This window comes from Hyla sarda, chromosome 12, assembly GCF_029499605.1.
Source record: "Hyla sarda isolate aHylSar1 chromosome 12, aHylSar1.hap1, whole genome shotgun sequence".
Taxonomy (NCBI): domain Eukaryota; kingdom Metazoa; phylum Chordata; class Amphibia; order Anura; family Hylidae; genus Hyla; species Hyla sarda.
The window spans coordinates 32,004,236-32,031,839 of NC_079200.1; the positions used below are offsets into that span (position 1 = coordinate 32,004,236).

Genomic DNA, 27,604 nt, shown 5'->3' on the forward strand with positions numbered 1-27,604 from the left:
AAGCGTATGCACTGACTGGTGTCTGGTAGCACCTCCCTAAAGTACAGGGAGGTATTACATGTTCTGTACTCTTTACCTGTACCAGGATTAGCTGCTCTTTTGGACACCTGGTGAGGGCGGCTCCATGTTACTTTTTTAGGACACTGTGTACTGTACAGGACCCCGAAGAAGCTCCTGTCCTCTACATAGACCAGTGCTTCCCAACCAAGGTGCCCCAGCTGTTGCAAAACTACAACTCCCAGCATGCCCGGACAGCCTTTGGCTGTCCGGGCATGCTGGGAGTTGTAGTTTTGCAACAGCTGGAGGCTCCCTGCTTGGCAAACACTGACATAGACAGTGATTACAGCTCCCAGCAGATCTTTCTTACTTTTATATATAAGGATTTGCTTTATCTATATTAGTTATCTACTTATTTTTATTTAATCCTCACTTTTTCCTATTTTTGGATGACATTTTGGTGCCTTTAGAACCAATTACCAGGTTTCCATAGAGTTATGGTCTCAACATACAATGGTTTCAACATACAATGGTCGTCCCGGAACCAATTAATATTGTAACTTGAGGGACCACTGTAAAAGACTTGTGTGGTCAGTAATAAAATCTAGTCTCAGGTACGTTGCTTTTGGGTTATCGTACTGTTTCTCTCCCACCATGTTTATGTGTAGTCCCACGAGACACCTTTTTGTTCTTTTCTCCTGCAGGATCCCACGCTATACACTGTGCGCGCGGTCATCATTTTGGATCAGGACGGAAATCGACTTGTAGCCAAAGTAATAAAGATGTGTGCACTGCATGTGTTTGGGTATAAGGGGGGAGATTTCTCAAACCCTGTCCAGAGGAACAGGCCTCTGAAAAATGAAACAACTCATCAACAGGTTTTGATAAATCTTCCCCAACGTGTTTTACCTGACTAATACGTTCTCATACGGGGGAATTTATCATTCATATACACTGTGTTGTAAACTTTTGCGCAGCCTGCAAACTTTTCACGATGTATGCTACTCATGCTGACTTTTGCATATGCCGAGTATAAGCAATCTTGTTGACAGGGTCTGTATTATGTGCTGAATTAATTTAATGGGACTTTAAAGGGGTACTCCGGTGGAAAACTTTTTTTTTTTTTTTTTTTAAATCAACTGGGGCCAGAAATTTTAACAGATTTGTAAATTAATTCTATTAAAAAAATCTTAATCCTTCCAGTACTTATTAGCTGCTGAATACGACAGAGGAAATTCTTTTCTTTTTGGAACACAGTGCTCTCTGCTGAATCACGAGCACAGTGCTCTCTGCTGACATCTCTGTCCATTTTAGGAACTGACCAGAGCAGCATATGTTTGCTATGGGGATTTTCTCCTACTCTGGACAGTTCTTAAATTGGACAGAGATGTCAGCAGAGAGCACTGTGCTCATGATGTCAGCAGAGAGCTCTGTGTTCCAAAAAGAAAAAAAATTCTTCTGTAGTATTCAGCAGCTAATAAGTACTGGAAGATTTTTTTAATAGAAGTCTAGAATCTGTTTAACTTTCTGGCACCAGTTGATTAAAAAAAAAAAAAAAAAAAAAGTTTTCCACCGGAGTACCCCTTTAAGTTCTGAGGTCACACTGAGGGTGTTTTGTTTTTATTTAATTTTTTATATATATTTTTTAATGCTTAAAGGAGTACTGTTCCGAACGCTGGAGACGGTGCCGGGAGCTTGTGACGTCACGGCCTCGGCCCATCATGACGTCACGGCCCACCCCCCTCAATGCAAGTCTATGGGAGGGGGCTATGACGCCAGGAGTGTCGGCTTCAGCGTTTGGAACAGTTTGTTCCAAACGCTGAGCAGAGGAGTATCCCTTTAAATCAAGGGATGGTGTGTAATATGGTTTATGCACTGTCAGCACACAGGTGGTGAAATAGACGAGGGGTCCAACCAATTATTGGAAATCCAGTGAACCTGAGTATATGATAAATCCCCCCATGGTTTCTTCTGTGATCTAAGGAACTGTAATAAAAACTCACTTTAGTGGACTGATGCATGGCTTTCACACTTCTGTTTTTGCCTATGATTGAAGCATCTTGAAACACACCCGCAGTTTTTAAATAGATCCAGAAGCATAACATACAAACCTTTTGTGTCTCCTTTGTTAACAGAATGCTGCCTTAAAGGGGTACTCCGCTGCTCAGCTGGAACTGGTGTTGGCAGCTCGTGACGTCATAGCCCCGCCCCCTTAATGCAAGTCTATGGGAGGGGGTGTGACGTCACGAGCTCCCGGCTCCAGCGTTCGGAACAGTTTGTTGTAAACGCTGAGCAGCGGAGTATCCCTTTAAGCCATGTTCACACAACGTGAAAAAGATGGTATTTTATTTATAGCTTTTTTTTCCCCACTATTTCGGAAAATCAGTTGGCTTTTCCGTATATTCCTGAAAAAAAGCTATAAATACAGTGAAGTACTTAAAGGAGTACTGTACTGAAATACAACTTATCCCCCACCCAAAGGATAGAAGATAAGTTATAGATTGTGAGGGGTCCGACCGTTGGGGCCCCTGCAATTTCCTGCACGGCGCCCTGGCAGTCTGCAAGAAGGGCATGCCGACCCACCACACAAAGTAACGACCAACACGCCCCCTCCATGTATCCCATAGAGATACATGGAGGGGGGGGTGTCGGCCACAGGTTCGTGCGGGGGTTGGCATGCCCCCTTCCTGCAGACTGCCAGGGCGCTGTGCAGGAGATCGCAGGGGTCCCAGCGGTCGGGCCCCTCGCAAATTATAACTAATCCCCTATCCTTTGGATAGGGGATACGTTGTATTTCACTGGAGTACTCCTTTAAGTGCTTACAAAAAAGAGAAGTATACGTTTTTCCTTTAGACTAAGTTCAGACATGGCATATTTGTCTGTCGATTTTTGCATTAACAATTTGCAACATATTACAGTGCAATGGTAGCAAATGTTTTTTGTTTTTTTTTAAACCAGCGTTGACAAAATCCACACTCATCGGCCACTTTATTAGGCACATCTGTTCAACTGCTTGTTAAAGGGGTTGTCCTATGAAGCAAAGTTGGTGAAACCAGATGAGCACCACTTACATATATTCAGGAGACTAATTGAACTGAGCATGTGCAACCACCTTAATATGTGTCATTAGGCAGCAGATTACCAAAACAAAGTTGGCACGTGGGGGGATTCGTAACTTTATATCGCTCAAACGGGACATTTTCAGAAATGCTGGTATATTTGAAATGTGTTTAATTTCATACAATGCATCAGATTATACCCGTTTCTATTAATAGAACAACCCATTTAACACAAATAGGTAATCAGCCAATCACATTGCAGCAACTCAATGTAGAATACCATCTTTGAACGCACAACACATACAACCCTAAAACAGATGGGCTACAGAAGATGGCCACACTGGGTGTACCGCCCCAATGAGTGTGGACCCCCTGTGCCACTTACCGGTTTGGCTTAGGAACAGAGTTTAAAGGGGTACTCCCCTGGAAAAAAATGTTTAAATCAACTGGTGCCAGAAAGTTAAACAGATTTGTAAATTCTGTTTGGGGATTTGCTCCTACTCTGGACAGTTCCTGACATGAACAGAGGTGTCAGCAGAGAGCACTGTGGTCAGACAGAAAGGAAATCCAAAAAGAAAAGAACTTCCTGTGGAACATAGAGCAGGTGATAAGTACTGAAAGGATTAAGATTTTTAAATAGAAGTAATTTACAAATCTGTTTAACTTTCTGGCACCAGTTGATAAAAAAAAAAATGTTTTCCAGTGGAGTAGTCCTTTAAGTATTCCTCTGGTTTTCACCCTATATCCCACACCAGGATGTGGAAGCTGGACTTCAGCTGCAGGGGAGATACCAGGTCATACAGGCCAGAATGCACCGATGCCAAGCATCAAGGATACAGGCAGGTATGGTATTAACGCAGCAAACAGCCTGATGAAGCAGAGCTGTCTTGATGAATAGCTTAGCCGGAGCTGTTAGAACATCAAAGCTGAGGAGCTCAGATGCAGCCAAGTGGAGTAGGCTTGTTTATCAGACAGAGGCATAGTCATTGGTCCAGGTAATACATAGAGGAATCAAGCAGGTACATGGGTTAAGGCAGAAGCAGGGTCAGAATATCCGATTCGGGTCAGGAACACGGATCAACAGAACAGAATACAGACAACTTTGTTCTGCAGGAACTACACTATTGCTCAAGCTCCACAGGAATGGAGGAGTGCTCTCTTATAGGTAGTGCCTGGCGGAGGACAGGACTCTGGGGCCCACACGGATCCTTAACGTGACAGCCCGAGCATGCGTGTAGTCTCTATGGTGTGCGCTAAAAACTGGCACCATCTGCAACAGTGCAGAGGAGGAAGTCCGGAGCCTGCAGTAAGGAGGGAGAACCAAGTGTGGTTTGAGGTAAGGAGCTGGACGTGCTGCACAGAGGAAGCTACTAACTGCCAGCGTTACACCGCATACTACTCCTGTCAGCTCAGAACAGGAAACAGGCTACAGTTCACACAGGCTCACCAAAATTGGACAATGGAAGACTTGAAGAACGATACCTGGTTTGATAAGTCTCGATTCCAACTACAAGTCAGAACTTGATGTAAACATGAAAGCATGGCTTCATCCAGCTTTGTATAAACAGTTCAGGCATTACTGTCATTAGTAAGAAGATTTAAAAAAAAAATGCTTAAATCAGTGTAGTAATGTGCCCTAGGACCTGTTTGCATAATAATATGCATGTGTTAATATTTAAAATACTTTTTGATCTATGTATTCCTGTGATCAGTCTTTCCGCATTTCTATTAGAGGCTGGGGCATTTCCTATGGAGTATGATGAGCTCCTTTCCTCCACCCTCCCTCTCCCCTGACAAGAGGTCTGCACAAACATTTTTACATTTGCAAAGCTTTCTACCTAAATGCATGCTGTATATAACTCTAATGCAGCCATATAAAACTATATGGTGCAAGGACAGAAGAAAAACCTGCACGTTGTGCCAGAAAAATAAACATTTTTACAGTTCTGCAGCTTTGTGACCAAAGTGCATGCTTTTTATAACCCTAAAGCAACTGTGTGAACCTATATGGTGCAAATACACAAGAAATAAGTTCAAAAAATGACCAAAGATAAACCATTTTGCATATAAATAATAGTTTATTGAAAACTGCAAGCTGGATTGTTACGCCGAGCGCTCCGGGTCCCCGCTCCTCCCCGGAGCGCTCGCTTCTCTCTCGCTACCGCAGCGCTCCGGGCGGCTCCACTGACCCGGTGCGCTGCGATACCGTCTCCAGCCGGGATGCGATTCGCGATGCGGGTAGCGCCCGCTCGCGATGCGCATCCCGGCTCCCGTACCTGACTCGCTCTCCGTCTGTCCTGTCCCGGCGCGCGCGGCCCCGCTCCCTAGGGCGCGCGCGCGCCGGGTCTCTGCGATTTAAAGGGCCACTGCGCCGCTGATTGGCGCAGTGGTTCCAATTAGTGTGTTCACCTGTGCACTCCCTATTTATACCTCACTTCCCCTTCACTCCCTCGCCGGATCTTGTTGCCATTGTGCCAGTGAAAGCGTTTCCTTGTGTGTTCCTAGCCTGTGTTCCAGACCTCCTGCCGTTGCCCCCGACTACGATCCTTGCTGCCTGCCCCGACCTTCTGCTACGTCCGACCTTGCTTCTGTCTACTCCCTTGTACCGCGCCTATCTTCAGCAGTCAGAGAGGTTGAGCCGTTGCTAGTGGATACGACCTGGTCACTACCGCCGCAGCAAGACCATCCCGCTTTGCGGCGGGCTCTGGTGAAAACCAGTAGTGACTTAGAACCGATCCACTAGCACGGTCCACGCCAATCCCTCTCTGGCACAGAGGATCCACTACCTGCCAGCCGGCATCGAGGACAGTAGATCCGGCCATGGATCCCGCTGAAGTTCCTCTGCCAGTTGTCGCCGACCTCACCACGGTGGTCGCCCAGCAGTCACAACAGATAGCGCAACAAGGCCAACAGCTGTCTCAACTGACCGTGATGCTACAGCAGCTACTACCACAGCTTCAGCAATCATCTCCTCCGCCAGCTCCTGCACCTCCTCCGCAGCGAGTGGCCGCTTCTGGTCTACGACTATCCTTGCCGGATAAATTTGATGGGGACTCTAAATTCTGCCGTGGCTTTCTTTCCCAATGTTCCCTGCACTTGGAGATGATGTCGGACCAGTTCCCTACTGAAAGGTCTAAGGTGGCTTTCGTAGTCAGCCTTCTGTCTGGAAAAGCTCTGTCATGGGCCACACCGCTCTGGGACCGCAATGACCCCGTCACTGCCTCTATACACTCCTTCTTCTCGGAAATTCGAAGTGTCTTTGAGGAACCTGCCCGAGCCTCTTCTGCTGAGACTGCCCTGTTGAACCTGGTCCAGGGTAATTCTTCCGTTGGCGAGTACGCCGTACAATTCCGTACTCTTGCTTCAGAATTATCCTGGAATAATGAGGCCCTCTGCGCGACCTTTAAAAAAGGCCTATCCAGCAACATTAAAGATGTTCTGGCCGCACGAGAAATCCCTGCTAACCTACATGAACTCATCCATCTTGCCACTCGCATTGACATGCGTTTTTCCGAAAGGCGTCAGGAGCTCCGCCAGGATATGGACTTTGTTCGCACAAGGCGTTTTTTCTCCCCGGCTCCTCTCTCCTCTGGTCCCCTGCAATCCGTTCCTGTGCCTCCCGCCGTGGAGGCTATGCAGGTCGACCGGTCTCGCCTGACACCTCAAGAGAGGACACGACGCCGCATGGAGAATCTCTGCCTGTACTGTGCCAGTACCGAACACTTCCTGAAGGATTGTCCTATCCGTCCTCCCCGCCTGGAAAGACGTACGCTGACTCCGCACAAAGGTGAGACAGTCCTTGATGTCTACTCTGCTTCTCCACTTCTTACTGTGCCTGTGCGGATATCTGCCTCTGCCTTCTCCTTCTCTACTATGGCCTTCTTGGATTCCGGATCTGCAGGAAATTTTATTTTGGCCTCTCTCGTCAACAGGTTCAACATCCCAGTGACCAGTCTCGCCAGACCCCTCTACATCAATTGTGTAAACAATGAAAGATTGGACTGTACCATACGTTTCCGCACGGAGCCCCTTCTAATGTGCATCGGACCTCATCACGAGAAGATTGAATTTTTGGTCCTCCCCAATTGCACTTCCGAAATCCTCCTTGGACTACCCTGGCTTCAACTCCATTCCCCAACCCTGGATTGGTCCTCTGGGGAGATCAAGAGTTGGGGGCCCTCTTGTTTCAAGGACTGCCTAAAACCGGTTCCCAGTACCCCTTGCCGTGACTCTGTGGTTCCCCCTGTAACCGGTCTCCCTAAGGCCTATATGGACTTTGCGGATGTTTTTTGCAAAAAACAAGCTGAGACTCTACCTCCTCACAGGCCTTATGATTGTCCTATTGTCACGATGCCGGCTGGCAGGTAGTGGATCCTCTGTGCCGGAGAGGGATTGGCGTGGACCGTGCTAGTGGACCGGTTCTAAGCCACTACTGGTTTTCACCAGAGCCCGCCGCAAAGCGGGATGGTCTTGCTGCGGCGGTCGTGACCAGGTCGTATCCACTAGCAACGGCTCACCTCTCTGGCTGCTGAAGATAGGCGCGGTACAAGGGAGTAGGCAGAAGCAAGGTCGGACGTAGCAGAAGGTCGGGGCAGGCAGCAAGGATCGTAGTCAGGGGCAACGGCAGAAGGTCTGGAACACAGGCTAGGAACACACAAGGAACGCTTTCACTGGCACAATGGCAACAAGATCCGGCAAGGGAGTGCAGGGGAAGTGAGGTGATATAGGGAAGTGCACAGGTGAACACACTAATTGGAACCACTGCGCCAATCAGCGGCGCAGTGGCCCTTTAAATCGCAGAGACCCGGCGCGCGCGCGCCCTAGGGAGCGGGGCCGCGCGCGCCGGGACAGAACAGACGGAGAGCGAGTCAGGTAGGGGAGCCGGGGTGCGCATCGCGAGCGGGCGCTACCCGCATCGCGAATCGCATCCCGGCTGGCAGCGGAATCGCAGCGCCCCGGGTCAGAGGACGTGACCGGAGCGCTGCAGCGGGGGGAGTGAAGCGAGCGCTCCGGGGAGGAGCGGGGACCCGGAGCGCTCGGCGTAACAGTACCCCCCCCCCTTGGGTCTCCCCCTCTTCTTAGAGCCTGAGAACCTGAGGAGTAGACTTTTGTCTAGGATGTTGTCCTCAGGTTCCCAGGATCTCTCTTCAGGACCACAACCCTCCCAGTCCACTAAAAAAAAATTTTTCCCTCTGACTTTTTTGGCAGCTAATATTTCTTTGACCGAGAAGATGTCCGAGGAGCCGGAAACAGGAGTGGGAGGAACAGATTTGGGAGAAAAACGGTTGAGGATGAGTGGTTTGAGAAGAGAGACGTGAAAGGCATTAGGGATACGAAGAGAAGGAGGAAGAAGAAGTTTATAAGAGACAGGGTTAATTTGACACAAAATTTTGAAAGGACCAAGATAGCGTGGTCCCAACTTGTAGCTAGGGACACGGAAGCGGACATATTTAGCGGAGAGCCATACCTTGTCTCCAGGGGAAAAAACGGGAGGGGCTCTTCTTTTCTTATCCGCGAACTTCTTCATGCGTGATGAAGCCTGTAAGAGAGAATTTTGGGTCTCTCTCCATATGATGGAAAGGTCACGAGAAATTTCATCCACAGCGGGCAGACCAGAGGGCAAGGGAGTAGGGAGGGGGGGAAGAGGGTGACGGCCGTACACCACGAAAAATGGGGATTTGGAGGAAGACTCAGAGACCCTGAAGTTATACGAGAATTCGGCCCATGGGAGGAGATCTGCCCAGTCATCCTGGCGGGAGGAAACAAAATGTCGCAAATAATCACCCAAGATCTGGTTAATTCTTTCTACTTGTCCATTGGACTGGGGATGATATGCAGAAGAAAAATTTAATTTAATCTTGAGTTGTTTACAGAGAGCCCTCCAGAATTTAGACACGAATTGGACGCCTCTATCCGAGACAATCTGCGTAGGCAACCCGTGAAGACGAAAAATGTGTACAAAAAATTGTTTAGCCAACTGAGGCGCAGAAGGAAGACCAGGAAGAGGGATGAAATGTGCCATTTTGGAGAATCGATCAACGACCACCCAAATAACAGTGTTGCCACGGGAAGGGGGTAAATCAGTAATAAAATCCATACCAATCAGAGACCAAGGCTGTTCGGGGACAGGCAGAGGATGAAGAAAACCAGCGGGCTTCTGGCGAGGAGTCTTATCCCGGGCACAGATAGTGCAGGCTCGCACAAAGTCCACAACATCCGTCTCCAGAGTCGGCCACCAATAGAAGCGGGAGATGAGTTGCACAGATTTCTTGATACCCGCATGACCTGCGAGATGGGAGGAGTGACCCCATTTGAGGATTCCGAGGCGTTGGCGAGGAGAAACAAAGGTCTTTCCTGGAGGAGTCTGCCTGATGGAGGCAGGAGAAGTGGAGATCAGGCAGTCAGGTGGAATGATGTGTTGCGGAGAGAGTTCAACTTCTGAGGCATCCGAGGAACGAGAGAGAGCATCGGCCCTAATGTTCTTATCGGCAGGACGAAAGTGAATCTCAAAATTAAATCGGGCAAAGAACAGAGACCACCGGGCCTGGCGAGGATTCAGCCGTTGGGCAGACTGGAGGTAGGAGAGGTTCTTGTGGTCGGTGTAGATAATAACAGGAGAACTTGATCCCTCCAACAGATGCCTCCATTCCTCAAGTGCTAATTTAATGGCTAGAAGCTCTCGATCCCCGATGGAGTAGTTCCTCTCCGCTGGAGAGAAGGTCCTAGAGAAAAAACCACAAGTGACAGCATGCCCGGAAGAATTTTTTTGTAGAAGAACAGCTCCAGCTCCCACTGAGGAGGCATCAACCTCCAATAGGAAGGGTTTGGAAGGGTCAGGTCTGGAGAGGACGGGAGCCGAAGAAAAGGCAGACTTGAGTCGTTTAAAGGCGTCTTCTGCTTGAGGAGGCCAGGACTTGGGATCAGCATTTTTTTTGGTTAAAGCCACGATAGGAGCCACAATGGTAGAAAAATGTGGAATAAATTGCCTGTAATAATTGGCGAACCCCAAAAAGCGTTGGATAGCACGGAGTCCGGAGGGGCGTGGCCAATCTAAGACGGCAGAAAGTTTGTCTGGATCCATCTGTAGTCCCTGGCCAGAGACCAAATATCCTAGAAAAGGAAGAGATTGGCATTCAAACAGACATTTCTCAATTTTGGCATAGAGTTGGTTGTCACGAAGTCTCTGAAGAACCATACGGACATGCTGGCGGTGTTCTTCTAGATTGGCAGAAAAAATTAGGATATCGTCCAGATATACAACAACACAAGAGTATAACAGATCACGAAAAATTTCATTGACAAAGTCTTGGAAGACGGCAGGGGCGTTGCACAGGCCAAAGGGCATGACCAGATACTCAAAGTGTCCATCTCTGGTGTTAAATGCCGTTTTCCACTCGTCCCCCTCTCTGATGCGGATGAGGTTATAGGCGCCTCTTAAGTCCAATTTAGTAAAGATGTGGGCACCTTGGAGGCGATCAAAGAGTTCAGAGATGAGGGGTAAGGGGTAGCGGTTCTTAACCGTGATTTTATTAAGACCGCGGTAGTCAATGCAAGGACGTAGGGAGCCATCTTTTTTGGACACAAAGAAAAATCCGGCTCCGGCAGGAGAGGAGGATTTACGGATAAAGCCCTTTTTAAGATTCTCCTGGACGTATTCGGACATGGCAAGAGTCTCTGGGGCAGAGAGAGGATAAATTCTGCCCCGGGGTGGAGTAGTGCCCGGGAGGAGGTCGATAGGGCAATCATAAGGCCTGTGAGGAGGTAGAGTCTCAGCTTGTTTTTTGCAGAAAACATCCGCGAAGTCCATATAGGCCTTAGGGAGACCGGTTACTGGAGGAACCACAGAGTTACGGCAAGGGTTACTGGGAACCGGTTTTAGACAGTTCTTGGAACAAGAGGACCCCCAACTCTTGATCTCCCCAGTGGACCAATCCAGGGTTGGGGAATGAAGTTGAAGCCAGGGAAGTCCAAGGAGAATTTCCGAGGTGCAATTGGGGAGGACCAAAAGTTCAATCCTCTCATGATGAGATCCGATGCTCATAAGAAGGGGCTCCGTGCGGAAACGTATGGTACAGTCCAATCTTTCATTATTTACACAATTGATGTAGAGGGGTCTGGCGAGACTGGTCACGGGGATGTTGAACCTGTTGACGAGAGAGGCCAAAATAAAATTTCCTGCAGATCCAGAGTCCAAGAAGGCCACTGTAGAGAAGGAGAAGGCAGAGGCAGACATCCGCACAGGCACAGTAAGACGTGGAGAAGCAGAGTAGACATCAAGGACTGTCTCACCTTTGTGCGGAGTCAGCGTACGTCTTTCCAGGCGGGGAGGACGGATAGGACAATCCCTCAGGAAGTGTTCGGTACTAGCACAGTACAGGCAGAGGTTCTCCATACGGCGTCGTGTCCTCTCTTGAGGTGTCAGGCGAGACCGGTCGACCTGCATAGCCTCCACGGCGGGAGGCACAGGAACAGATTGCAGGGGACCAGAGGAGAGAGGAGCCGAGGAGAAGAAACGCCTCGTGCGAACAGAGTCCATATCTTGGCGGAGTTCCTGACGCCTTTCGGAAAAACGCATGTCAATGCGAGTGGCTAGGTGAATAAGTTCATGTAGATTAGCAGGAATTTCTCGTGCGGCCAGAACATCTTTAATGTTGCTGGATAGGCCTTTTTTGAAGGTCGCGCAGAGGGCCTCATTATTCCAGGACAATTCTGAAGCAAGAGTACGGAATTGTACGGCATACTCGCCAACGGAAGAATTACCCTGGACCAGGTTCAACAGGGCAGTCTCAGCAGAAGAGGCTCGGGCAGGTTCCTCAAAGACACTTCGGATTTCCGAGAAGAAGGAGTGTACAGAGGCAGTGACGGGGTCATTGCGGTCCCAGAGCGGTGTGGCCCATGACAGGGCTTTTCCGGACAGAAGGCTGACTACGAAAGCCACCTTAGACCTTTCAGTGGGAAACAGGTCCGACATCATCTCCAGATGCAGGGAACATTGGGAAAGAAAGCCACGGCAAAACTTAGAGTCCCCATCAAATTTATCCGGCAAGGATAAGCGTATCCCAGGAGCGGCCACTCGCTGCGGAGGAGGTGCAGGAGCTGGCGGAGGAGATGACTGCTGAAGCTGTGGTAGTAACTGTTGTAGCATAACGGTCAGTTGAGACAGCTGTTGGCCTTGTTGCGCTATCTGTTGTGACTGCTGGGCGACCACCGTGGTGAGGTCAGCGACAACTGGCAGAGGAACTTCAGCGGGATCCATGGCCGGATCTACTGTCACGATGCCGGCTGGCAGGTAGTGGATCCTCTGTGCCGGAGAGGGATTGGCGTGGACCGTGCTAGTGGACCGGTTCTAAGCCACTACTGGTTTTCACCAGAGCCCGCCGCAAAGCGGGATGGTCTTGCTGCGGCGGTAGTGACCAGGTCGTATCCACTAGCAACGGCTCACCTCTCTGGCTGCTGAAGATAGGCGCGGTACAAGGGAGTAGGCAGAAGCAAGGTCGGACGTAGCAGAAGGTCGGGGCAGGCAGCAAGGATCGTAGTCAGGGGCAACGGCAGAAGGTCTGGAACACAGGCTAGGAACACACAAGGAACGCTTTCACTGGCACAATGGCAACAAGATCCGGCAAGGGAGTGCAGGGGAAGTGAGGTGATATAGGGAAGTGCACAGGTGAACACACTAATTGGAACCACTGCGCCAATCAGCGGCGCAGTGGCCCTTTAAATCGCAGAGACCCGGCGCGCGCGCGCCCTAGGGAGCGGGGCCGCGCGCGCCGGGACAGAACAGACGGAGAGCGAGTCAGGTAGGGGAGCCGGGGTGCGCATCGCGAGCGGGCGCTACCCGCATCGCGAATCGCATCCCGGCTGGCAGCGGAATCGCAGCGCCCCGGGTCAGAGGACGTGACCGGAGCGCTGCAGCGGGGGGAGTGAAGCGAGCGCTCCGGGGAGGAGCGGGGACCCGGAGCGCTCGGCGTAACACCTATTGACCTCCTCCCGGGCACTACTCCACCCCGGGGCAGAATCTATCCTCTGTCCGCCCCAGAGACTCTTGCTATGTCGGAGTACATCCAGGAAAATTTAAAAAAAGGCTTTATCCGTAAATCCTCCTCTCCTGCCGGAGCCGGATTTTTCTTTGTGTCCAAAAAAGATGGCTCTCTACGTCCTTGCATTGACTACCGCGGTCTTAATAAAATCACGGTAAAGAACCGCTACCCCCTACCCCTCATCTCTGAACTCTTTGATCGCCTCCAAGGTGCCCACATCTTTACCAAACTGGACTTAAGAGGTGCTTATAATCTCATCCGCATCAGAGAGGGGGATGAATGGAAAACGGCATTTAACACTAGAGATGGACACTTTGAGTATCTGGTCATGCCCTTTGGCCTGTGCAACGCCCCTGCCGTCTTCCAAGACTTTGTTAATTAAATTTTTCGTGATCTCTTATACTCCTGTGTTGTTGTATATCTGGACGATATCCTGATTTTTTCTGCCAATCTAGAAGAACACCGCCAGCATGTCCGTATGGTTCTTCAGAGACTTCGTGACAATCAACTTTATGCCAAGATAGAGAAATGTCTGTTTGAATGCCAATCTCTTCCTTTCCTAGGATACTTGGTCTCTGGCCAGGGACTACAAATGGATCCAGACAAACTCTCTGCCGTCTTAGATTGGCCACGCCCCTCCGGACTCCGTGCTATCCAACGTTTTTTGGGGTTCGCCAATTATTACAGGCAATTTATTCCACATTTTTCTACCGTTGTGGCCCCTATCGTGGCTTTAACCAAAAAAAATGCCAATCCCAAGTCTTGGCCTCCTCAAGCGGAAGACGCCTTTAAACGGCTCAAGTCTGCCTTTTCTTCGGCTCCCGTGCTCTCCAGACCTGACCCATCTAAACCCTTCCTATTGGAGGTTGATGCCTCCTCTGTAGGAGCTGGAGCGGTCCTTCTACAAAAAAATTCTTCCGGGCATGCTGTTACTTGTGGTTTTTTTTCTAGGACCTTCTCTCCGGCGGAGAGGAACTACTCCATCGGGGATCGAGAGCTTCTAGCCATTAAATTAGCACTTGAGGAATGGAGGCATCTGCTGGAGGGATCAAGATTTCCAGTTATTATTTACACCGATCACAAGAACCTCTCCTATCTCCAGTCTGCCCAACGGCTGAATCCTCGCCAGGCCAGGTGGTCTCTGTTCTTTGCCCGATTTAACTTTGAGATTCACTTTCGGCCTGCCGATAAGAACATTAGGGCCGATGCTCTCTCTCGTTCCTCGGATGCCTCGGAAGTTGAACTCTCTCCGCAACACATCATTCCTCCTGACTGCCTGATTTCCACTTCTCCAGCCTCCATCAGGCAAACTCCTCCAGGAAAGACCTTCGTCTCTCCACGCCAACGCCTCGGAATCCTCAAATGGGGTCACTCCTCCCATCTCGCAGGTCATGCAGGCATCAAGAAATCTGTGCAACTCATCTCTCGCTTCTATTGGTGGCCGACTCTGGAGACGGATGTCGTGGACTTTGTGCGAGCCTGCACTGTCTGTGCCCGGGATAAGACTCCTCGCCAGAAGCCCGCTGGTTTTCTTCATCCTCTGCCTGTCCCTGAACAGCCTTGGTCTCTGATTGGTATGGATTTTATTACAGACCTACCCCCATCCCGTGGCAACACTGTTGTTTGGGTGGTCGTTGATCGATTCTCCAAGATGGCACATTTCATCCCTCTTCCTGGTCTTCCTTCAGCGCCTCAGTTGGCTAAACAATTTTTTGTACACATTTTTCGTCTTCACGGGTTGCCCACACAGATAGTCTCGGATAGAGGCGTCCAATTCGTGTCAAAATTCTGGAGGGCTCTCTGTAAACAACTTAAGATTAAATTAAACTTTTCTTCTGCATATCATCCTCAATCCAATGGACAAGTAGAAAGAATTAACCAGGTCTTGGGTAATTATTTACGACATTTTGTTTCCTCCCGTCAGGATGATTGGGCAGATCTTCTACCATGGGCCGAATTCTCGTATAACTTTAGAGTCTCTGAATCTTCCTCCAAATCCCCATTTTTCGTGGTGTACGGCTGTCACCCTCTTCCCCCCCTCCCTACTCCCTTGCCCTCTGGTTTGCCCGCTGTAGATGAAGTGACTCGTGATCTTTCCTCCATATGGAAAGAGACCCAAGATTCTCTTTTACAGGCTTCATCTCGCATGAAAAAGTTTGCCGATAAGAAAAGAAGAGCTTCCCCCATTTTTGCTCCCGGAGACAAGGTATGGCTCTCCGCTAAATATGTCCGCTTTCGTGTCCCCAGTTACAAACTGGGTCCACGCTATCTTGGTCCTTTCAAAGTCTTGTGCCAAATTAATCCCGTCTCTTACAAACTTCTTCTTCCTCCTTCTCTCCGTATTCCTAATGCCTTTCATGTCTCTCTTCTTAAACCACTCATCATCAACCGTTTCTCTCCCAAATTAGTTTCTCCCACTCCTGTCTCCGGTTCTTCTGACGTCTTCTCAGTGAAAGAGATACTGGCCTCCAAGACGGTCAGAGGAAAAAGGTTCTTTTTGGTGGATTGGGAGGGCTGTGGACCTGAAGAGAGATCCTGGGAACCTGAGGACAACATCCTAGACAAAAGTCTGCTCCTCAGGTTCTCAGGCTCTAAGAAGAGGGGGAGACCCAAGGGGGGGGGTACTGTTACGCCGAGCGCTCCGGGTCCCCGCTCCTCCCCGGAGCGCTCGCTTCTCTCTCGCTACCGCAGCGCTCCGGGCGGCTCCACTGACCCGGTGCGCTGCAATACCGTCTCCAGCCGGGATGCGATTCGCGATGCGGGTAGCGCCCGCTCGCGATGCGCATCCCGGCTCCCGTACCTGACTCGCTCTCCGTCTGTCCTGTCCCGGCGCGCGCGGCCCCGCTCCCTAGGGCGCGCGCGCGCCGGGTCTCTGCGATTTAAAGGGCCACTGCGCCGCTGATTGGCGCAGTGGTTCCAATTAGTGTGTTCACCTGTGCACTCCCTATTTATACCTCACTTCCCCTTCACTCCCTCGCCGGATCTTGTTGCCATTGTGCCAGTGAAAGCGTTTCCTTGTGTGTTCCTAGCCTGTGTTCCAGACCTCCTGCCGTTGCCCCCGACTACGATCCTTGCTGCCTGCCCCGACCTTCTGCTACGTCCGACCTTGCTTCTGTCTACTCCCTTGTACCGCGCCTATCTTCAGCAGTCAGAGAGGTTGAGCCGTTGCTAGTGGATACGACCTGGTCACTACCGCCGCAGCAAGACCATCCCGCTTTGCGGCGGGCTCTGGTGAAAACCAGTAGTGACTTAGAACCGATCCACTAGCACGGTCCACGCCAATCCCTCTCTGGCACAGAGGATCCACTACCTGCCAGCCGGTATCGTGACATGGATCTTGTCTGTGCACAGAATGGAGATAACCACACCTCCCTCCCCTCAGATATTTTGGTCCTTTTTTTGAAAAAGGTTGGATTTTCAGGGTTTGTTTGCAAAATGAAACAGACAGAAACCCCTAGTGGCCATTTTTTTTTCACATCTTTAGCAATCAAATTTTTAAATTAAGTACATTAGGAAAATGCTTAGTTTTTAAGGAAATATTAAATGGAAAAAGGTTGTTTCTAACAAAAGTAACACTTTAAACACAATTACCAGGGCACAAGCCCTGCAGGAACACGTGGGAACTGAGTTTCTGTACTTCTTCCACAGTAGGAACACCGTTCCCACCAGCAGGATCAGCCCTTAAGTGGAAATCTTGGGGGAGTTCCCACACTTTTTTCCCAGGACTAGACCCCTGGCGACAGCCTACCTGAGTAATGTTACTGACCATGTTCATCCCTTCATGACCACAGTGGACCCATCTTCTGATGATACTTCCAGCAGGATAATCCCCATGTCACATCATCTCATACAGTACAATAGGGTCATGTATTGGGCTGGACTCCGATGGCCTCCACAGTCACCAGATCTCCATCCAATAGGTCACCGCGGGATGTGGTAGAACGGGAAATTTGCCTCATGAATGTGTGGCCAACAAATCTGCAGCAACTGTGTGATGTCATCATGTCCTTATGAAGGAACTGTGCGATGTCATCATGTCCATATGGAGGAACTGTGTGATGTCATCATGTCCTTATGAAGGAACTGTGCGATGTCATCATGTCCATATGGAGGAACTGTGTGATGTCATCATGTCCTTATGAAGGAACTGTGTGATGCCATCATGTCCTTATGAAGGAACTGTGTGATGTCATCATGTCCTTATGAAGGAACTGTGTGATGTCATCATGTCCATATGGAGGAACTGTGTGATGTCATCATGTCCATATGGAGAAACTGTGATGTCATCATGTCCATATGGAGGAACTGTGTGATGTCATCATGTCCATATGGAGAAACTGTGATGTCATCATGTCCATATGGAGGAACTGTGTGATGTCATCATGTTCGTATGGAAGAACTGTGTGATGTCATCATGTCCATATGGAGAAACTGTGTGATGTCATCATGTCCATATGGAGGAACTGTGTGATGTCATCATGTCCGTATGGACCAACATCTCTAAGGTTTCCAGCACCTTGTAGAAAGTATCCCAAGAAGAATAAAGGCAAAAGGGGTCTAAGCCGGTACTAGCAAGGTGTACCTAATAAAGTGGCCAGTGAGTGTATACTTAGAGTTGTTTAATCCAGACATGATCCCAATTCCTTTCATAGACACTGGAAAAGTTTCTGTCACATTTACAGCAAGAATAGCGCAGCACTGGTACCTGACAGATCCTTCAAAGCTTTATGGATTATGTTGTAAATGGCGGCCACTGTTACGCCGAGCGCTCCGGGTCCCCGCTCCTCCCCGGAGCGCTCGCCACATCCTCGCTACTGCAGCGCCCCGGTCAGATCCACTGACCGGGTGCGCTGCGATACCGCCTCCAGCCGGGATGCGATTCGCGATGCGGGTGGCGCCCGCTCGCAATGCGCACCCCGGCTCCCGTACCTGACTCGCTCTCCGTCGGTCCTGTCCCGGCGCGCGCGGCCTCGCTCCCTAGGGCGCGCGCGCGCCGGGTCTCTGCGATTTAAAGGGCCACTGCGCCACTGATTGGCGCAGTTGTTCTAATTAGTGTGTTCACCTGTGCACTCCCTATGTATACCTCACTTCCCCTGCACTCCCTCGCCGGATCTTGTTGCCATTGTGCCAGTGAAAGCGTTTCCTAGTGTGTTCCTAGCCTGTGTTCCAGACCTCCTGCCGTTGCCCCTGACTACGATCCTTGCTGCCTGCCCCGACCTTCTGCTACGTCCGACCTTGCTCTTGTCTACTCCCTTGTACCGCGCCTATCTTCAGCAGTCAGAGAGGTTGAGCCGTTGCTAGTGGATACGACCTGGTCACTACCGCCGCAGCAAGACCATCCCGCTTTGCGGCGGGCTCTGGTGAATACCAGTAGTAACTTAGAACCGGTCCACTAGCACGGTCCACGCCAATCCCTCTCTGGCACAGAGGATCCACCTCCTGCCAGCCGAATCGTGACAGTAGATCCGGCCATGGATCCCGCTGAAGTTCCACTGCCAGTTGTCGCCGACCTCACCACGGTGGTCGCCCAGCAGTCGCAACAGATAGCGCAACAAGGCCATCAGCTGTCTCAACTGACCGTGATGCTACAGCAGCTACTACCACAGCTCCAGCAATCATCTCCTCCGCCAGCTCCTGCACCTCCTCCGCAGCGAGTGGCCGCTTCCGGCCTACGACTATCCTTGCCGGATAAATTTGATGGGGACTCTAAGTTTTGCCGTGGCTTTCTTTCGCAATGTTCCCTGCACTTGGAGATGATGTCGGACCAGTTTCCTACTGAAAGGTCTAAGGTGGCTTTCGTAGTCAGCCTTCTGTCTGGGAAAGCTCTGTCATGGGCCACACCGCTCTGGGACCGCAATGACCCCGTCACTGCCTCTGTACACTCCTTCTTCTCGGAAATTCGAAGTGTCTTTGAGGAACCTGCCCGAGCCTCTTCTGCTGAGACTGCCCTGCTGAACCTGGTCCAGGGTAATTCTTCCGTTGGCGAGTACGCCATCCAATTCCGTACTCTTGCTTCCGAATTATCCTGGAATAATGAGGCCCTCTGCGCGACCTTTAAAAAAGGCCTATCCAGCAACATTAAAGATGTTCTGGCCGCACGAGAAATTCCTGCTAACCTGCATGAACTCATTCATCTAGCCACTCGCATTGACATGCGTTTTTCCGAAAGGCGTCAGGAGCTCCGCCAGGATATGGACTTTGTTCGCACGAGGCGTTTTTTCTACCCGGCTCCTCTCTCCTCTAGTCCTCTGCAATCCGTTCCTGTGCCTCCCGCCGTGGAGGCTATGCAAGTTGACCGGTCTCGCTTGACACCTCAAGAGAGGACACGACGCCGCATGGAGAATCTTTGCCTGTACTGTGCCGGTACCGAACACTTCCTGAAGGATTGTCCTATCCGTCCTCCCCGCCTGGAAAGACGTACGCTGACTCCGCACAAAGGTGAGACAGTTCTTGATGTCAACTCTGCTTCTCCACGCCTTACTGTGCCTGTGCGGATATCTGCCTCTACCTTCTCCTTCTCCACTAAGGCCTTCTTGGATTCCGGATCTGCAGGAAATTTTATTTTGGCCTCTCTCATCAACAGGTTCAACATCCCAGTGACCAGTCTCGCCAGACCCCTCTACATCAATTGTGTTAACAATGAAAGATTGGACTGTGCCGTGCGTTACCGCACGGAGCCCCTCCTAATGTGCATCGGACCTCATCACGAAAAAATTTAGTTTTTGGTCCTCTCCAATTGCACTTCCGAAATTCTCCTTGGACTACCGTGGCTTCAACGCCATTCCCCAACCCTTGATTGGTCCACAGGAGAGATCAAGAGCTGGGGTACTTCTTGTTTCAAGGACTGTCTTAAACCGGTTTCCAGAACTCCCTGCCGTGACCCTGTGGGTCCCCCTGTAACCGGTCTCCCTAAGGCTTATATGGACTATGCAGACGTATTTTGCAAAAAACAAGCTGAGACTTTACCTCCTCACAGGCCTTATGACTGTCCTATTGACCTCCTCCCGGGCACTACTCCATCGGGGATCGAGAACTACTGGCCATTAAATTGGCACTTGAGGAATGGAGGCATCTGCTGGAGGGATCAAAATTTCCAGTTATCATTTACACCGACCACAAGAATCTATCCTATCTCCAGTCTGCCCAACGGCTGAATCCTCGCCAGGCCAGGTGGTCTTTGTTCTTTGCCCGTTTTAACTTTGAAATTCATTTTCGCCCTGCCGACAAGAACATTAGGGCCGATGCTCTCTCTCGTTCCTCGGATGCTTCGGAAGTAGAGGTCTCTCCGCAACACATCTGTTACGCCGAGCGCTCCGGGTCCCCGCTCCTCCCCGGAGCGCTCGCCTCATCCTCGCTACTGCAGCGCCCCGGTCAGATCCACTGACCGGGTGCGCTGCGATACCGCCTCCAGCCGGGATGCGATTCGCGATGCGGGTGGCGCCCGCTCGCGATGCGCACCCCGGCTCCCGTACCTGACTCGCTCTCCGTCGGTCCTGTCCCGGCGCGCGCGGCCCCGCTCCCTAGGGCGCGCGCGCGCCGGGTCTCTGCGATTTAAAGGGCCACTGCGCCACTGATTGGCGCAGTGGTTCTAATTAGTGTATTCACATGTGCCCTTCCTATATAACCTCACTTCCCCTTCCCTTCCTTGCCGGATCTTGTTGCCATCGTGCCAGTGAAAGCGTTCCCTTGTGTGTTCCTAGCCTGTGTTCCAGACCTCCTGCCGTTGCCCCTGACTACGATCCTTGCTGCCTGCCCCGACCTTCTGCTACGTCCGACCTTGCTCTTGTCTACTCCCTTGTACCGCGTCTATCTTCAGCAGTCAGAGAGGTTGAGCCGTTGCTAGTGGATACGACCTGGTTACTACCGCCGCTGCAAGACCATCCCGCTTTGCGGCGGGCTCTGGTGAAAACCAGTAGTAACTTAGAACCGGTCCACTAGCACGGTCCACGCCAATCCCTCTCTGGCACAGAGGATCCACCTCCTGCCAGCCGAATCGTGACAGTAGATCCGGCCATGGATCCCGCTGAAGTTCCACTGCCAGTTGTCGCCGACCTCACCACGGTGGTCGCCCAGCAGTCGCAACAGATAGCGCAACAAGGCCACCAGCTGTCTCAACTGACCGTGATGCTACAGCAGCTACTACCACAGCTTCAGCAATCATCTCCTCCGCCAGCTCCTGCACCTCCTCCGCAGCGAGTGGCCGCTTCCGGCCTACGACTTTCCTTGCCGGATAAATTTGATGGGGACTCTAAGTTTTGCCGTGGCTTTCTTTCACAATGTTCCCTGCACTTGGAGATGATGTCGGACCAGTTTCCTACTGAAAGGTCTAAGGTGGCTTTCGTAGTCCGCTCTGGGACCGCAATGACCCCGTCACTGCCTCTGTACACTCCTTCTTCTCGGAAATTCGAAGTGTCTTTGAGGAACCTGCCCGAGCCTCTTCTGCTGAGACTGCCCTGCTGAACCTGGTCCAGGGTAATTCTTCCGTTGGCGAGTACGCCATCCAATTCCGTACTCTTGCTTCCGAATTATCCTGGAATAATGAGGCCCTCTGCGCGACCTTTAAAAAAGGCCTATCCAGCAACATTAAAGATGTTCTGGCCGCACGAGAAATTCCTGCTAACCTACATGAACTCATTCATCTTGCCACTCGCATTGACATGCGTTTTTCCAAAAGGCGTCAGGAGCTCCGCCAGGATATGGACTTTGTTCGCACGAGGCGTTTTTTCTCCCCGGCTCCTCTCTCCTCTGGTCCCCTGCAATCCGTTCCTGTGCCTCCCGCCGTGGAGGCTATGCAAGTTGACCGGTCTCGCTTGACACCTCAAGAGAGGACACGACGCCGCATGGAGAATCTTTGCCTGTACTGTGCCGGTACCGAACACTTCCTGAAGGATTGTCCTATCCGTCCTCCCCGCCTGGAAAGACGTACGCTGACTCCGCACAAAGGTGACACAGTTCTTGATGTCAACTCTGCTTCTCCACGCCTTACTGTGCCTGTGCGGATATCTGCCTCTACCTTCTCCTTCTCCACTAAGGCCTTCTTGGATTCCGGATCTGCAGGAAATTTTATTTTGGCCTCTCTCATCAACAGGTTCAACATCCCTGTGACCAGTCTCGCCAGACCCCTCTACATCAATTGTGTTAACAATGAAAGATTGGACTGTGCCGTGCGTTACCGCACGGAACCCCTCCTAATGTGCATCGGACCTCATCACGAAAAAATTGAGTTTTTGGTCCTCTCCAATTGCACTTCCGAAGTTCTCCTTGGACTACTGTGGCTTCAACGCCATTCCCCAACCCTTGATTGGTCCTCAGGAGAGATCAAGAGCTGGGGTACTTCTTGTTTCAAGGACTGTCTTAAACCGGTTCCCAGTACTCCCTGCCGTGACCCTGTGGTTCCTCCTGTAACCGGTTTCCCTAAGGCTTATATGGACTATGCTGACGTATTTTGCAAAAAGCAAGCTGAGACTTTACCCCCTCACAGGCCTTTTGACTGTCCTATTGACCTCCTCCCGGGCACTACTCCACCCCGGGGCAGAATTTACCCTCTGTCCGCCCCAGAGACTCTTGCTATGTCTGAATACATCCAGGAAAATTTAAAAAAGGGGTTTATCCGCAAATCCTCCTCTCCTGCTGGAGCTGGATTTTTCTTTGTGTCCAAAAAAGATGGCTCCCTACGTCCTTGCATTGATTACCGCGGACTTAATAAAATCACGGTAAAGAACCGCTACCCCCTACCTCTTATCTCTGAACTCTTTGATCGCCTTCAAGGTGCCCACATCTTTACCAAACTGGACTTAAGAGGTGCTTATAATCTCATCCGCATCAGGGAGGGGGACGAATGGAAAACTGCATTTAACACTAGAGATGGACACTTTGAGTATCTGGTCATGCCCTTTGGCCTGTGCAACGCCCCTGCCGTCTTCCAAGACTTTGTTAATGAAATTTTTCGTGATCTCTTATATTCCTGTGTTGTTGTGTATCTGGACGATATTCTGATTTTTTCTACCAACTTAGAAGAACATCGCCAGCATGTCCGCATGGTTCTTCAGAGACTTCGAGACAATCAACTTTATGCCAAAATGGAGAAATGTCTGTTTGAATGTCAATCTCTTCCTTTCCTAGGATACTTGGTCTCTGGCCAGGGACTACAAATGGACCCAGATAAACTCTCTGCCGTCTTAGATTGGCCACGCCCCTCCGGACTCCGTGCTATCCAACGTTTTTTGGGGTTCGCCAATTATTACAGACAATTTATTCCACATTTTTCCACTATTGTGGCTCCTATCGTGGCTTTAACCAAGAAGAATGCCAATCCTAAGTCCTGGTCTCCTCAAGCGGAAGACGCATTTAAACGGCTCAAGTCTGCCTTTTCTTCTGCTCCCGTGCTCTCCAGACCTGACCCATCTAAACCCTTCCTATTGGAGGTTGATGCCTCCTCAGTGGGAGCTGGAGCGGTCCTTCTACAAAAAAATTCTTCCGGGCATGCTGTTACTTGTGGGTTTTTTTCTAGGACCTTCTCTCCGGCGGAGAAGAACTACTCCATCGGGGATCGAGAACTACTGGCCATTAAATTGGCACTTGAGGAATGGAGGCATCTGCTGGAGGGATCAAAATTTCCAGTTATCATTTTCACCGATCACAAGAATCTCTCCTATCTCCAGTCTGCCCAACGGCTGAATCCTCGCCAGGCCAGGTGGTCGTTGTTCTTTGCCCGTTTTAACTTTGAAATTCATTTTCGCCCTGCCGACAAGAACATTAGGGCCGATGCTCTCTCTCGTTCCTCGGATGCCGCGGAAGTAGAGGTCTCTCCGCAACACATCATTCCTCCTGACTGTCTGATCTCCTCTTCTCCAGCCTCCATCAGGCAAACTCCTCCAGGGAAGACCTTTGTTTCTCCACGCCAGCGTCTCGGGATTCTCAAATGGGGGCACTCCTCCCACCTCGCAGGCCATGCGGGCATCAAAAAGTCCTTGCAACTCATCTCTCGTTTCTATTGGTGGCCGACTCTGGAAACAGATGTTGTTGATTTTGTGCGGGCCTGTACTGTCTGTGCCCGGGATAAGACTCCTCGCCAGAAGCCTGCTGGTCTCCTTCACCCTCTGCCTGTCCCCGAACAGCCTTGGTCTCTGATTGGTATGGACTTTATTACAGACCTACCCCCATCCCGTGGCAACACTGTTGTTTGGGTGGTCGTTGATCAATTTTCCAAGATGGCACATTTTATTCCTCTTCCTGGTCTTCCTTCAGCGCCTCAGTTGGCAAAACAATTTTTTGTACACATTTTTCGTCTTCACGGTTTGCCCACGCAGATTGTCTCGGATAGAGGTGTCCAATTCGTGTCAAAATTCTGGAGGGCTCTCTGTAAACAACTCAAGATTAAATTAAACTTCTCTTCTGCTTATCATCCTCAATCCAATGGGCAAGTAGAAAGAATTAACCAGGTCCTGGGTGACTATTTACGGCATTTTGTTTCCTCCCGCCAGGATGACTGGGCAGATCTTCTACCTTGGGCCGAATTCTCGTACAACTTTAGAGTCTCTGAATCTTCTGCTAAATCCCCATTTTTCGTGGTGTACGGCCGTCACCCTCTTCCCCCCCTCCCTACCCCCTTGTCCTCTGGTTTGCCCGCTGTAGATGAAGTGACTTGTGATCTTTCCACCATATGGAAAGAGACCCAAAATTCTCTTTTACAGGCTTCATCTCGCATGAAAAAGTTTGCCGATAAGAAAAGAAGAGCTCCCCCCATTTTCGCTCCCGGAGACAAGGTATGGCTCTCCGCTAAATATGTCCGCTTTCGTGTCCCCAGTTACAAACTGGGACCACGCTATCTTGGTCCTTTCAAAGTCTTGTGCCAAATTAATCCTGTCTCTTACAAACTTCTTCTTCCTCCTTCTCTTCGTATTCCTAATGCCTTTCATGTCTCTCTTCTTAAACCACTCATCATCAACCGTTTCTCTCCCAAACTTGTTTCTCCCACTCCTGTTTCCGGTTCTTCTGACATCTTCTCAGTGAAGGAGATACTGGCCTCCAAGACGGTCAGAGGAAAAAAGTTCTTTTTGGTTGATTGGGAGGGCTGTGGTCCTGAAGAGAGATCCTGGGAACCTGAGGACAACATCCTAGACAAAAGTCTGCTCCTCAGGTTCCCAGGCTCCAAGAAGAGGGGGAGACCCAAGGGGGGGGGTACTGTTACGCCGAGCGCTCCGGGTCCCCGCTCCTCCCCGGAGCGCTCGCCTCATCCTCGCTACTGCAGCGCCCCGGTCAGATCCACTGACCGGGTGCGCTGCGATACCGCCTCCAGCCGGGATGCGATTCGCGATGCGGGTGGCGCCCGCTCGCGATGCGCACCCCGGCTCCCGTACCTGACTCGCTCTCCGTCGGTCCTGTCCCGGCGCGCGCGGCCCCGCTCCCTAGGGCGCGCGCGCGCCGGGTCTCTGCGATTTAAAGGGCCACTGCGCCACTGATTGGCGCAGTGGTTCTAATTAGTGTATTCACATGTGCCCTTCCTATATAACCTCACTTCCCCTTCCCTTCCTTGCCGGATCTTGTTGCCATCGTGCCAGTGAAAGCGTTCCCTTGTGTGTTCCTAGCCTGTGTTCCAGACCTCCTGCCGTTGCCCCTGACTACGATCCTTGCTGCCTGCCCCGACCTTCTGCTACGTCCGACCTTGCTCTTGTCTACTCCCTTGTACCGCGTCTATCTTCAGCAGTCAGAGAGGTTGAGCCGTTGCTAGTGGATACGACCTGGTTACTACCGCCGCTGCAAGACCATCCCGCTTTGCGGCGGGCTCTGGTGAAAACCAGTAGTAACTTAGAACCGGTCCACTAGCACGGTCCACGCCAATCCCTCTCTGGCACAGAGGATCCACCTCCTGCCAGCCGAATCGTGACAACATCATTCCTCCTGACTGTTTGATCTCCACTTCTCCAGCCTCCATCAGGCAAACTCCCCCAGGGAAGACCTTCGTTTCTCCACGCCAACGTCTCGGGATTCTCAAATGGGGTCACTCCTCCCACCTCGCTGGCCATGCGGGCATCAAAAAGTCTTTGCAACTCATCTCTCGCTTCTATTGGTGGCCGACTCTGGAGACGGATGTTGTTGATTTTGTGCGGGCCTGTACTGTCTGTGCCCGGGATAAGACTCCTCGCCAGAAGCCTGCTGGTCTCCTTCATCCTCTGCCTGTCCCCGAACAGCCTTGGTCTCTGATTGGTATGGACTTTATTACAGACTTACCCCCATCCCGTGGCAACACTGTTGTTTGGGTGGTCGTTGATCGATTTTCCAAGATGGCACATTTTATTCCTCTTCCTGGTCTTCCTTCAGCGCCTCAGTTGGCAAAACAATTTTTTGTACACATTTTTCGTCTTCACGGTTTGCCCACGCAGATCGTCTCGGATAGAGGCGTCCAATTCGTGTCAAAATTCTGGAGGGCTCTCTGTAAACAACTCAAGATTAAATTAAACTTCTCTTCTGCTTATCATCCTCAATCCAATGGGCAAGTAGAAAGAATTAACCAGGTCCTGGGTGACTATTTACGGCATTTTGTTTCCTCCCGCCAGGATGACTGGGCAGATCTTCTACCTTGGGCCGAATTCTCGTACAACTTTAGAGTCTCTGAATCTTCTGCTAAATCCCCATTTTTCGTGGTGTACGGCCGTCACCCTCTTCCCCCCCTCCCTACCCCCTTGTCCTCTGGTTTGCCCGCTGTAGATGAAGTGACTCGTGATCTTTCCACCATATGGAAAGAGACCCAAAATTCTCTTTTACAGGCTTCATCTCGCATGAAAAAGTTTGCCGATAAGAAAAGAAGAGCTCCCCCCATTTTCGCTCCCGGAGACAAGGTATGGCTCTCCGCTAAATATGTCCGCTTTCGTGTCCCCAGTTACAAACTGGGACCACGCTATCTTGGTCCTTTCAAAGTCTTGTGCCAAATTAATCCTGTCTCTTACAAACTTCTTCTTCCTCCTTCTCTTCGTATTCCTAATGCCTTTCATGTCTCTCTTCTTAAACCACTCATCATCAACCGTTTCTCTCCCAAACTTGTTTCTCCCACTCCTGTTTCCGGTTCTTCTGACATCTTCTCAGTGAAGGAGATACTGGCCTCCAAGACGGTCAGAGGAAAAAAGTTCTTTTTGGTTGATTGGGAGGGCTGTGGTCCTGAAGAGAGATCCTGGGAACCTGAGGACAACATCCTAGACAAAAGTCTGCTCCTCAGGTTCCCAGGCTCCAAGAAGAGGGGGAGACCCAAGGGGGGGGGTACTGTTACGCCGAGCGCTCCGGGTCCCCGCTCCTCCCCGGAGCGCTCGCCTCATCCTCGCTACTGCAGCGCCCCGGTCAGATCCACTGACCGGGTGCGCTGCGATACCGCCTCCAGCCGGGATGCGATTCGCGATGCGGGTGGCGCCCGCTCGCGATGCGCACCCCGGCTCCCGTACCTGACTCGCTCTCCATCGGTCCTGTCCCGGCGCGCGCGGCCTCGCTCCCTAGGGCGCGCGCGCGCCGGGTCTCTGCGAT

At 50.9% G+C, this 27,604-nt stretch overlaps 1 protein-coding gene across 1 annotated transcript in view; it reads left to right on the forward strand.

The window, feature by feature from the left end:
• Positions 1-27,604, forward strand: part of COPZ2 (COPI coat complex subunit zeta 2) — an 85,377-nt gene that overhangs the window by 12,938 nt on the left and 44,835 nt on the right. The window contains exon 2 of the mRNA XM_056549026.1: positions 702-770. Coding sequence (XP_056405001.1) covers positions 702-770 — 69 coding nt within the window. The remainder of the gene's footprint in view (positions 1-701; positions 771-27,604) is intronic.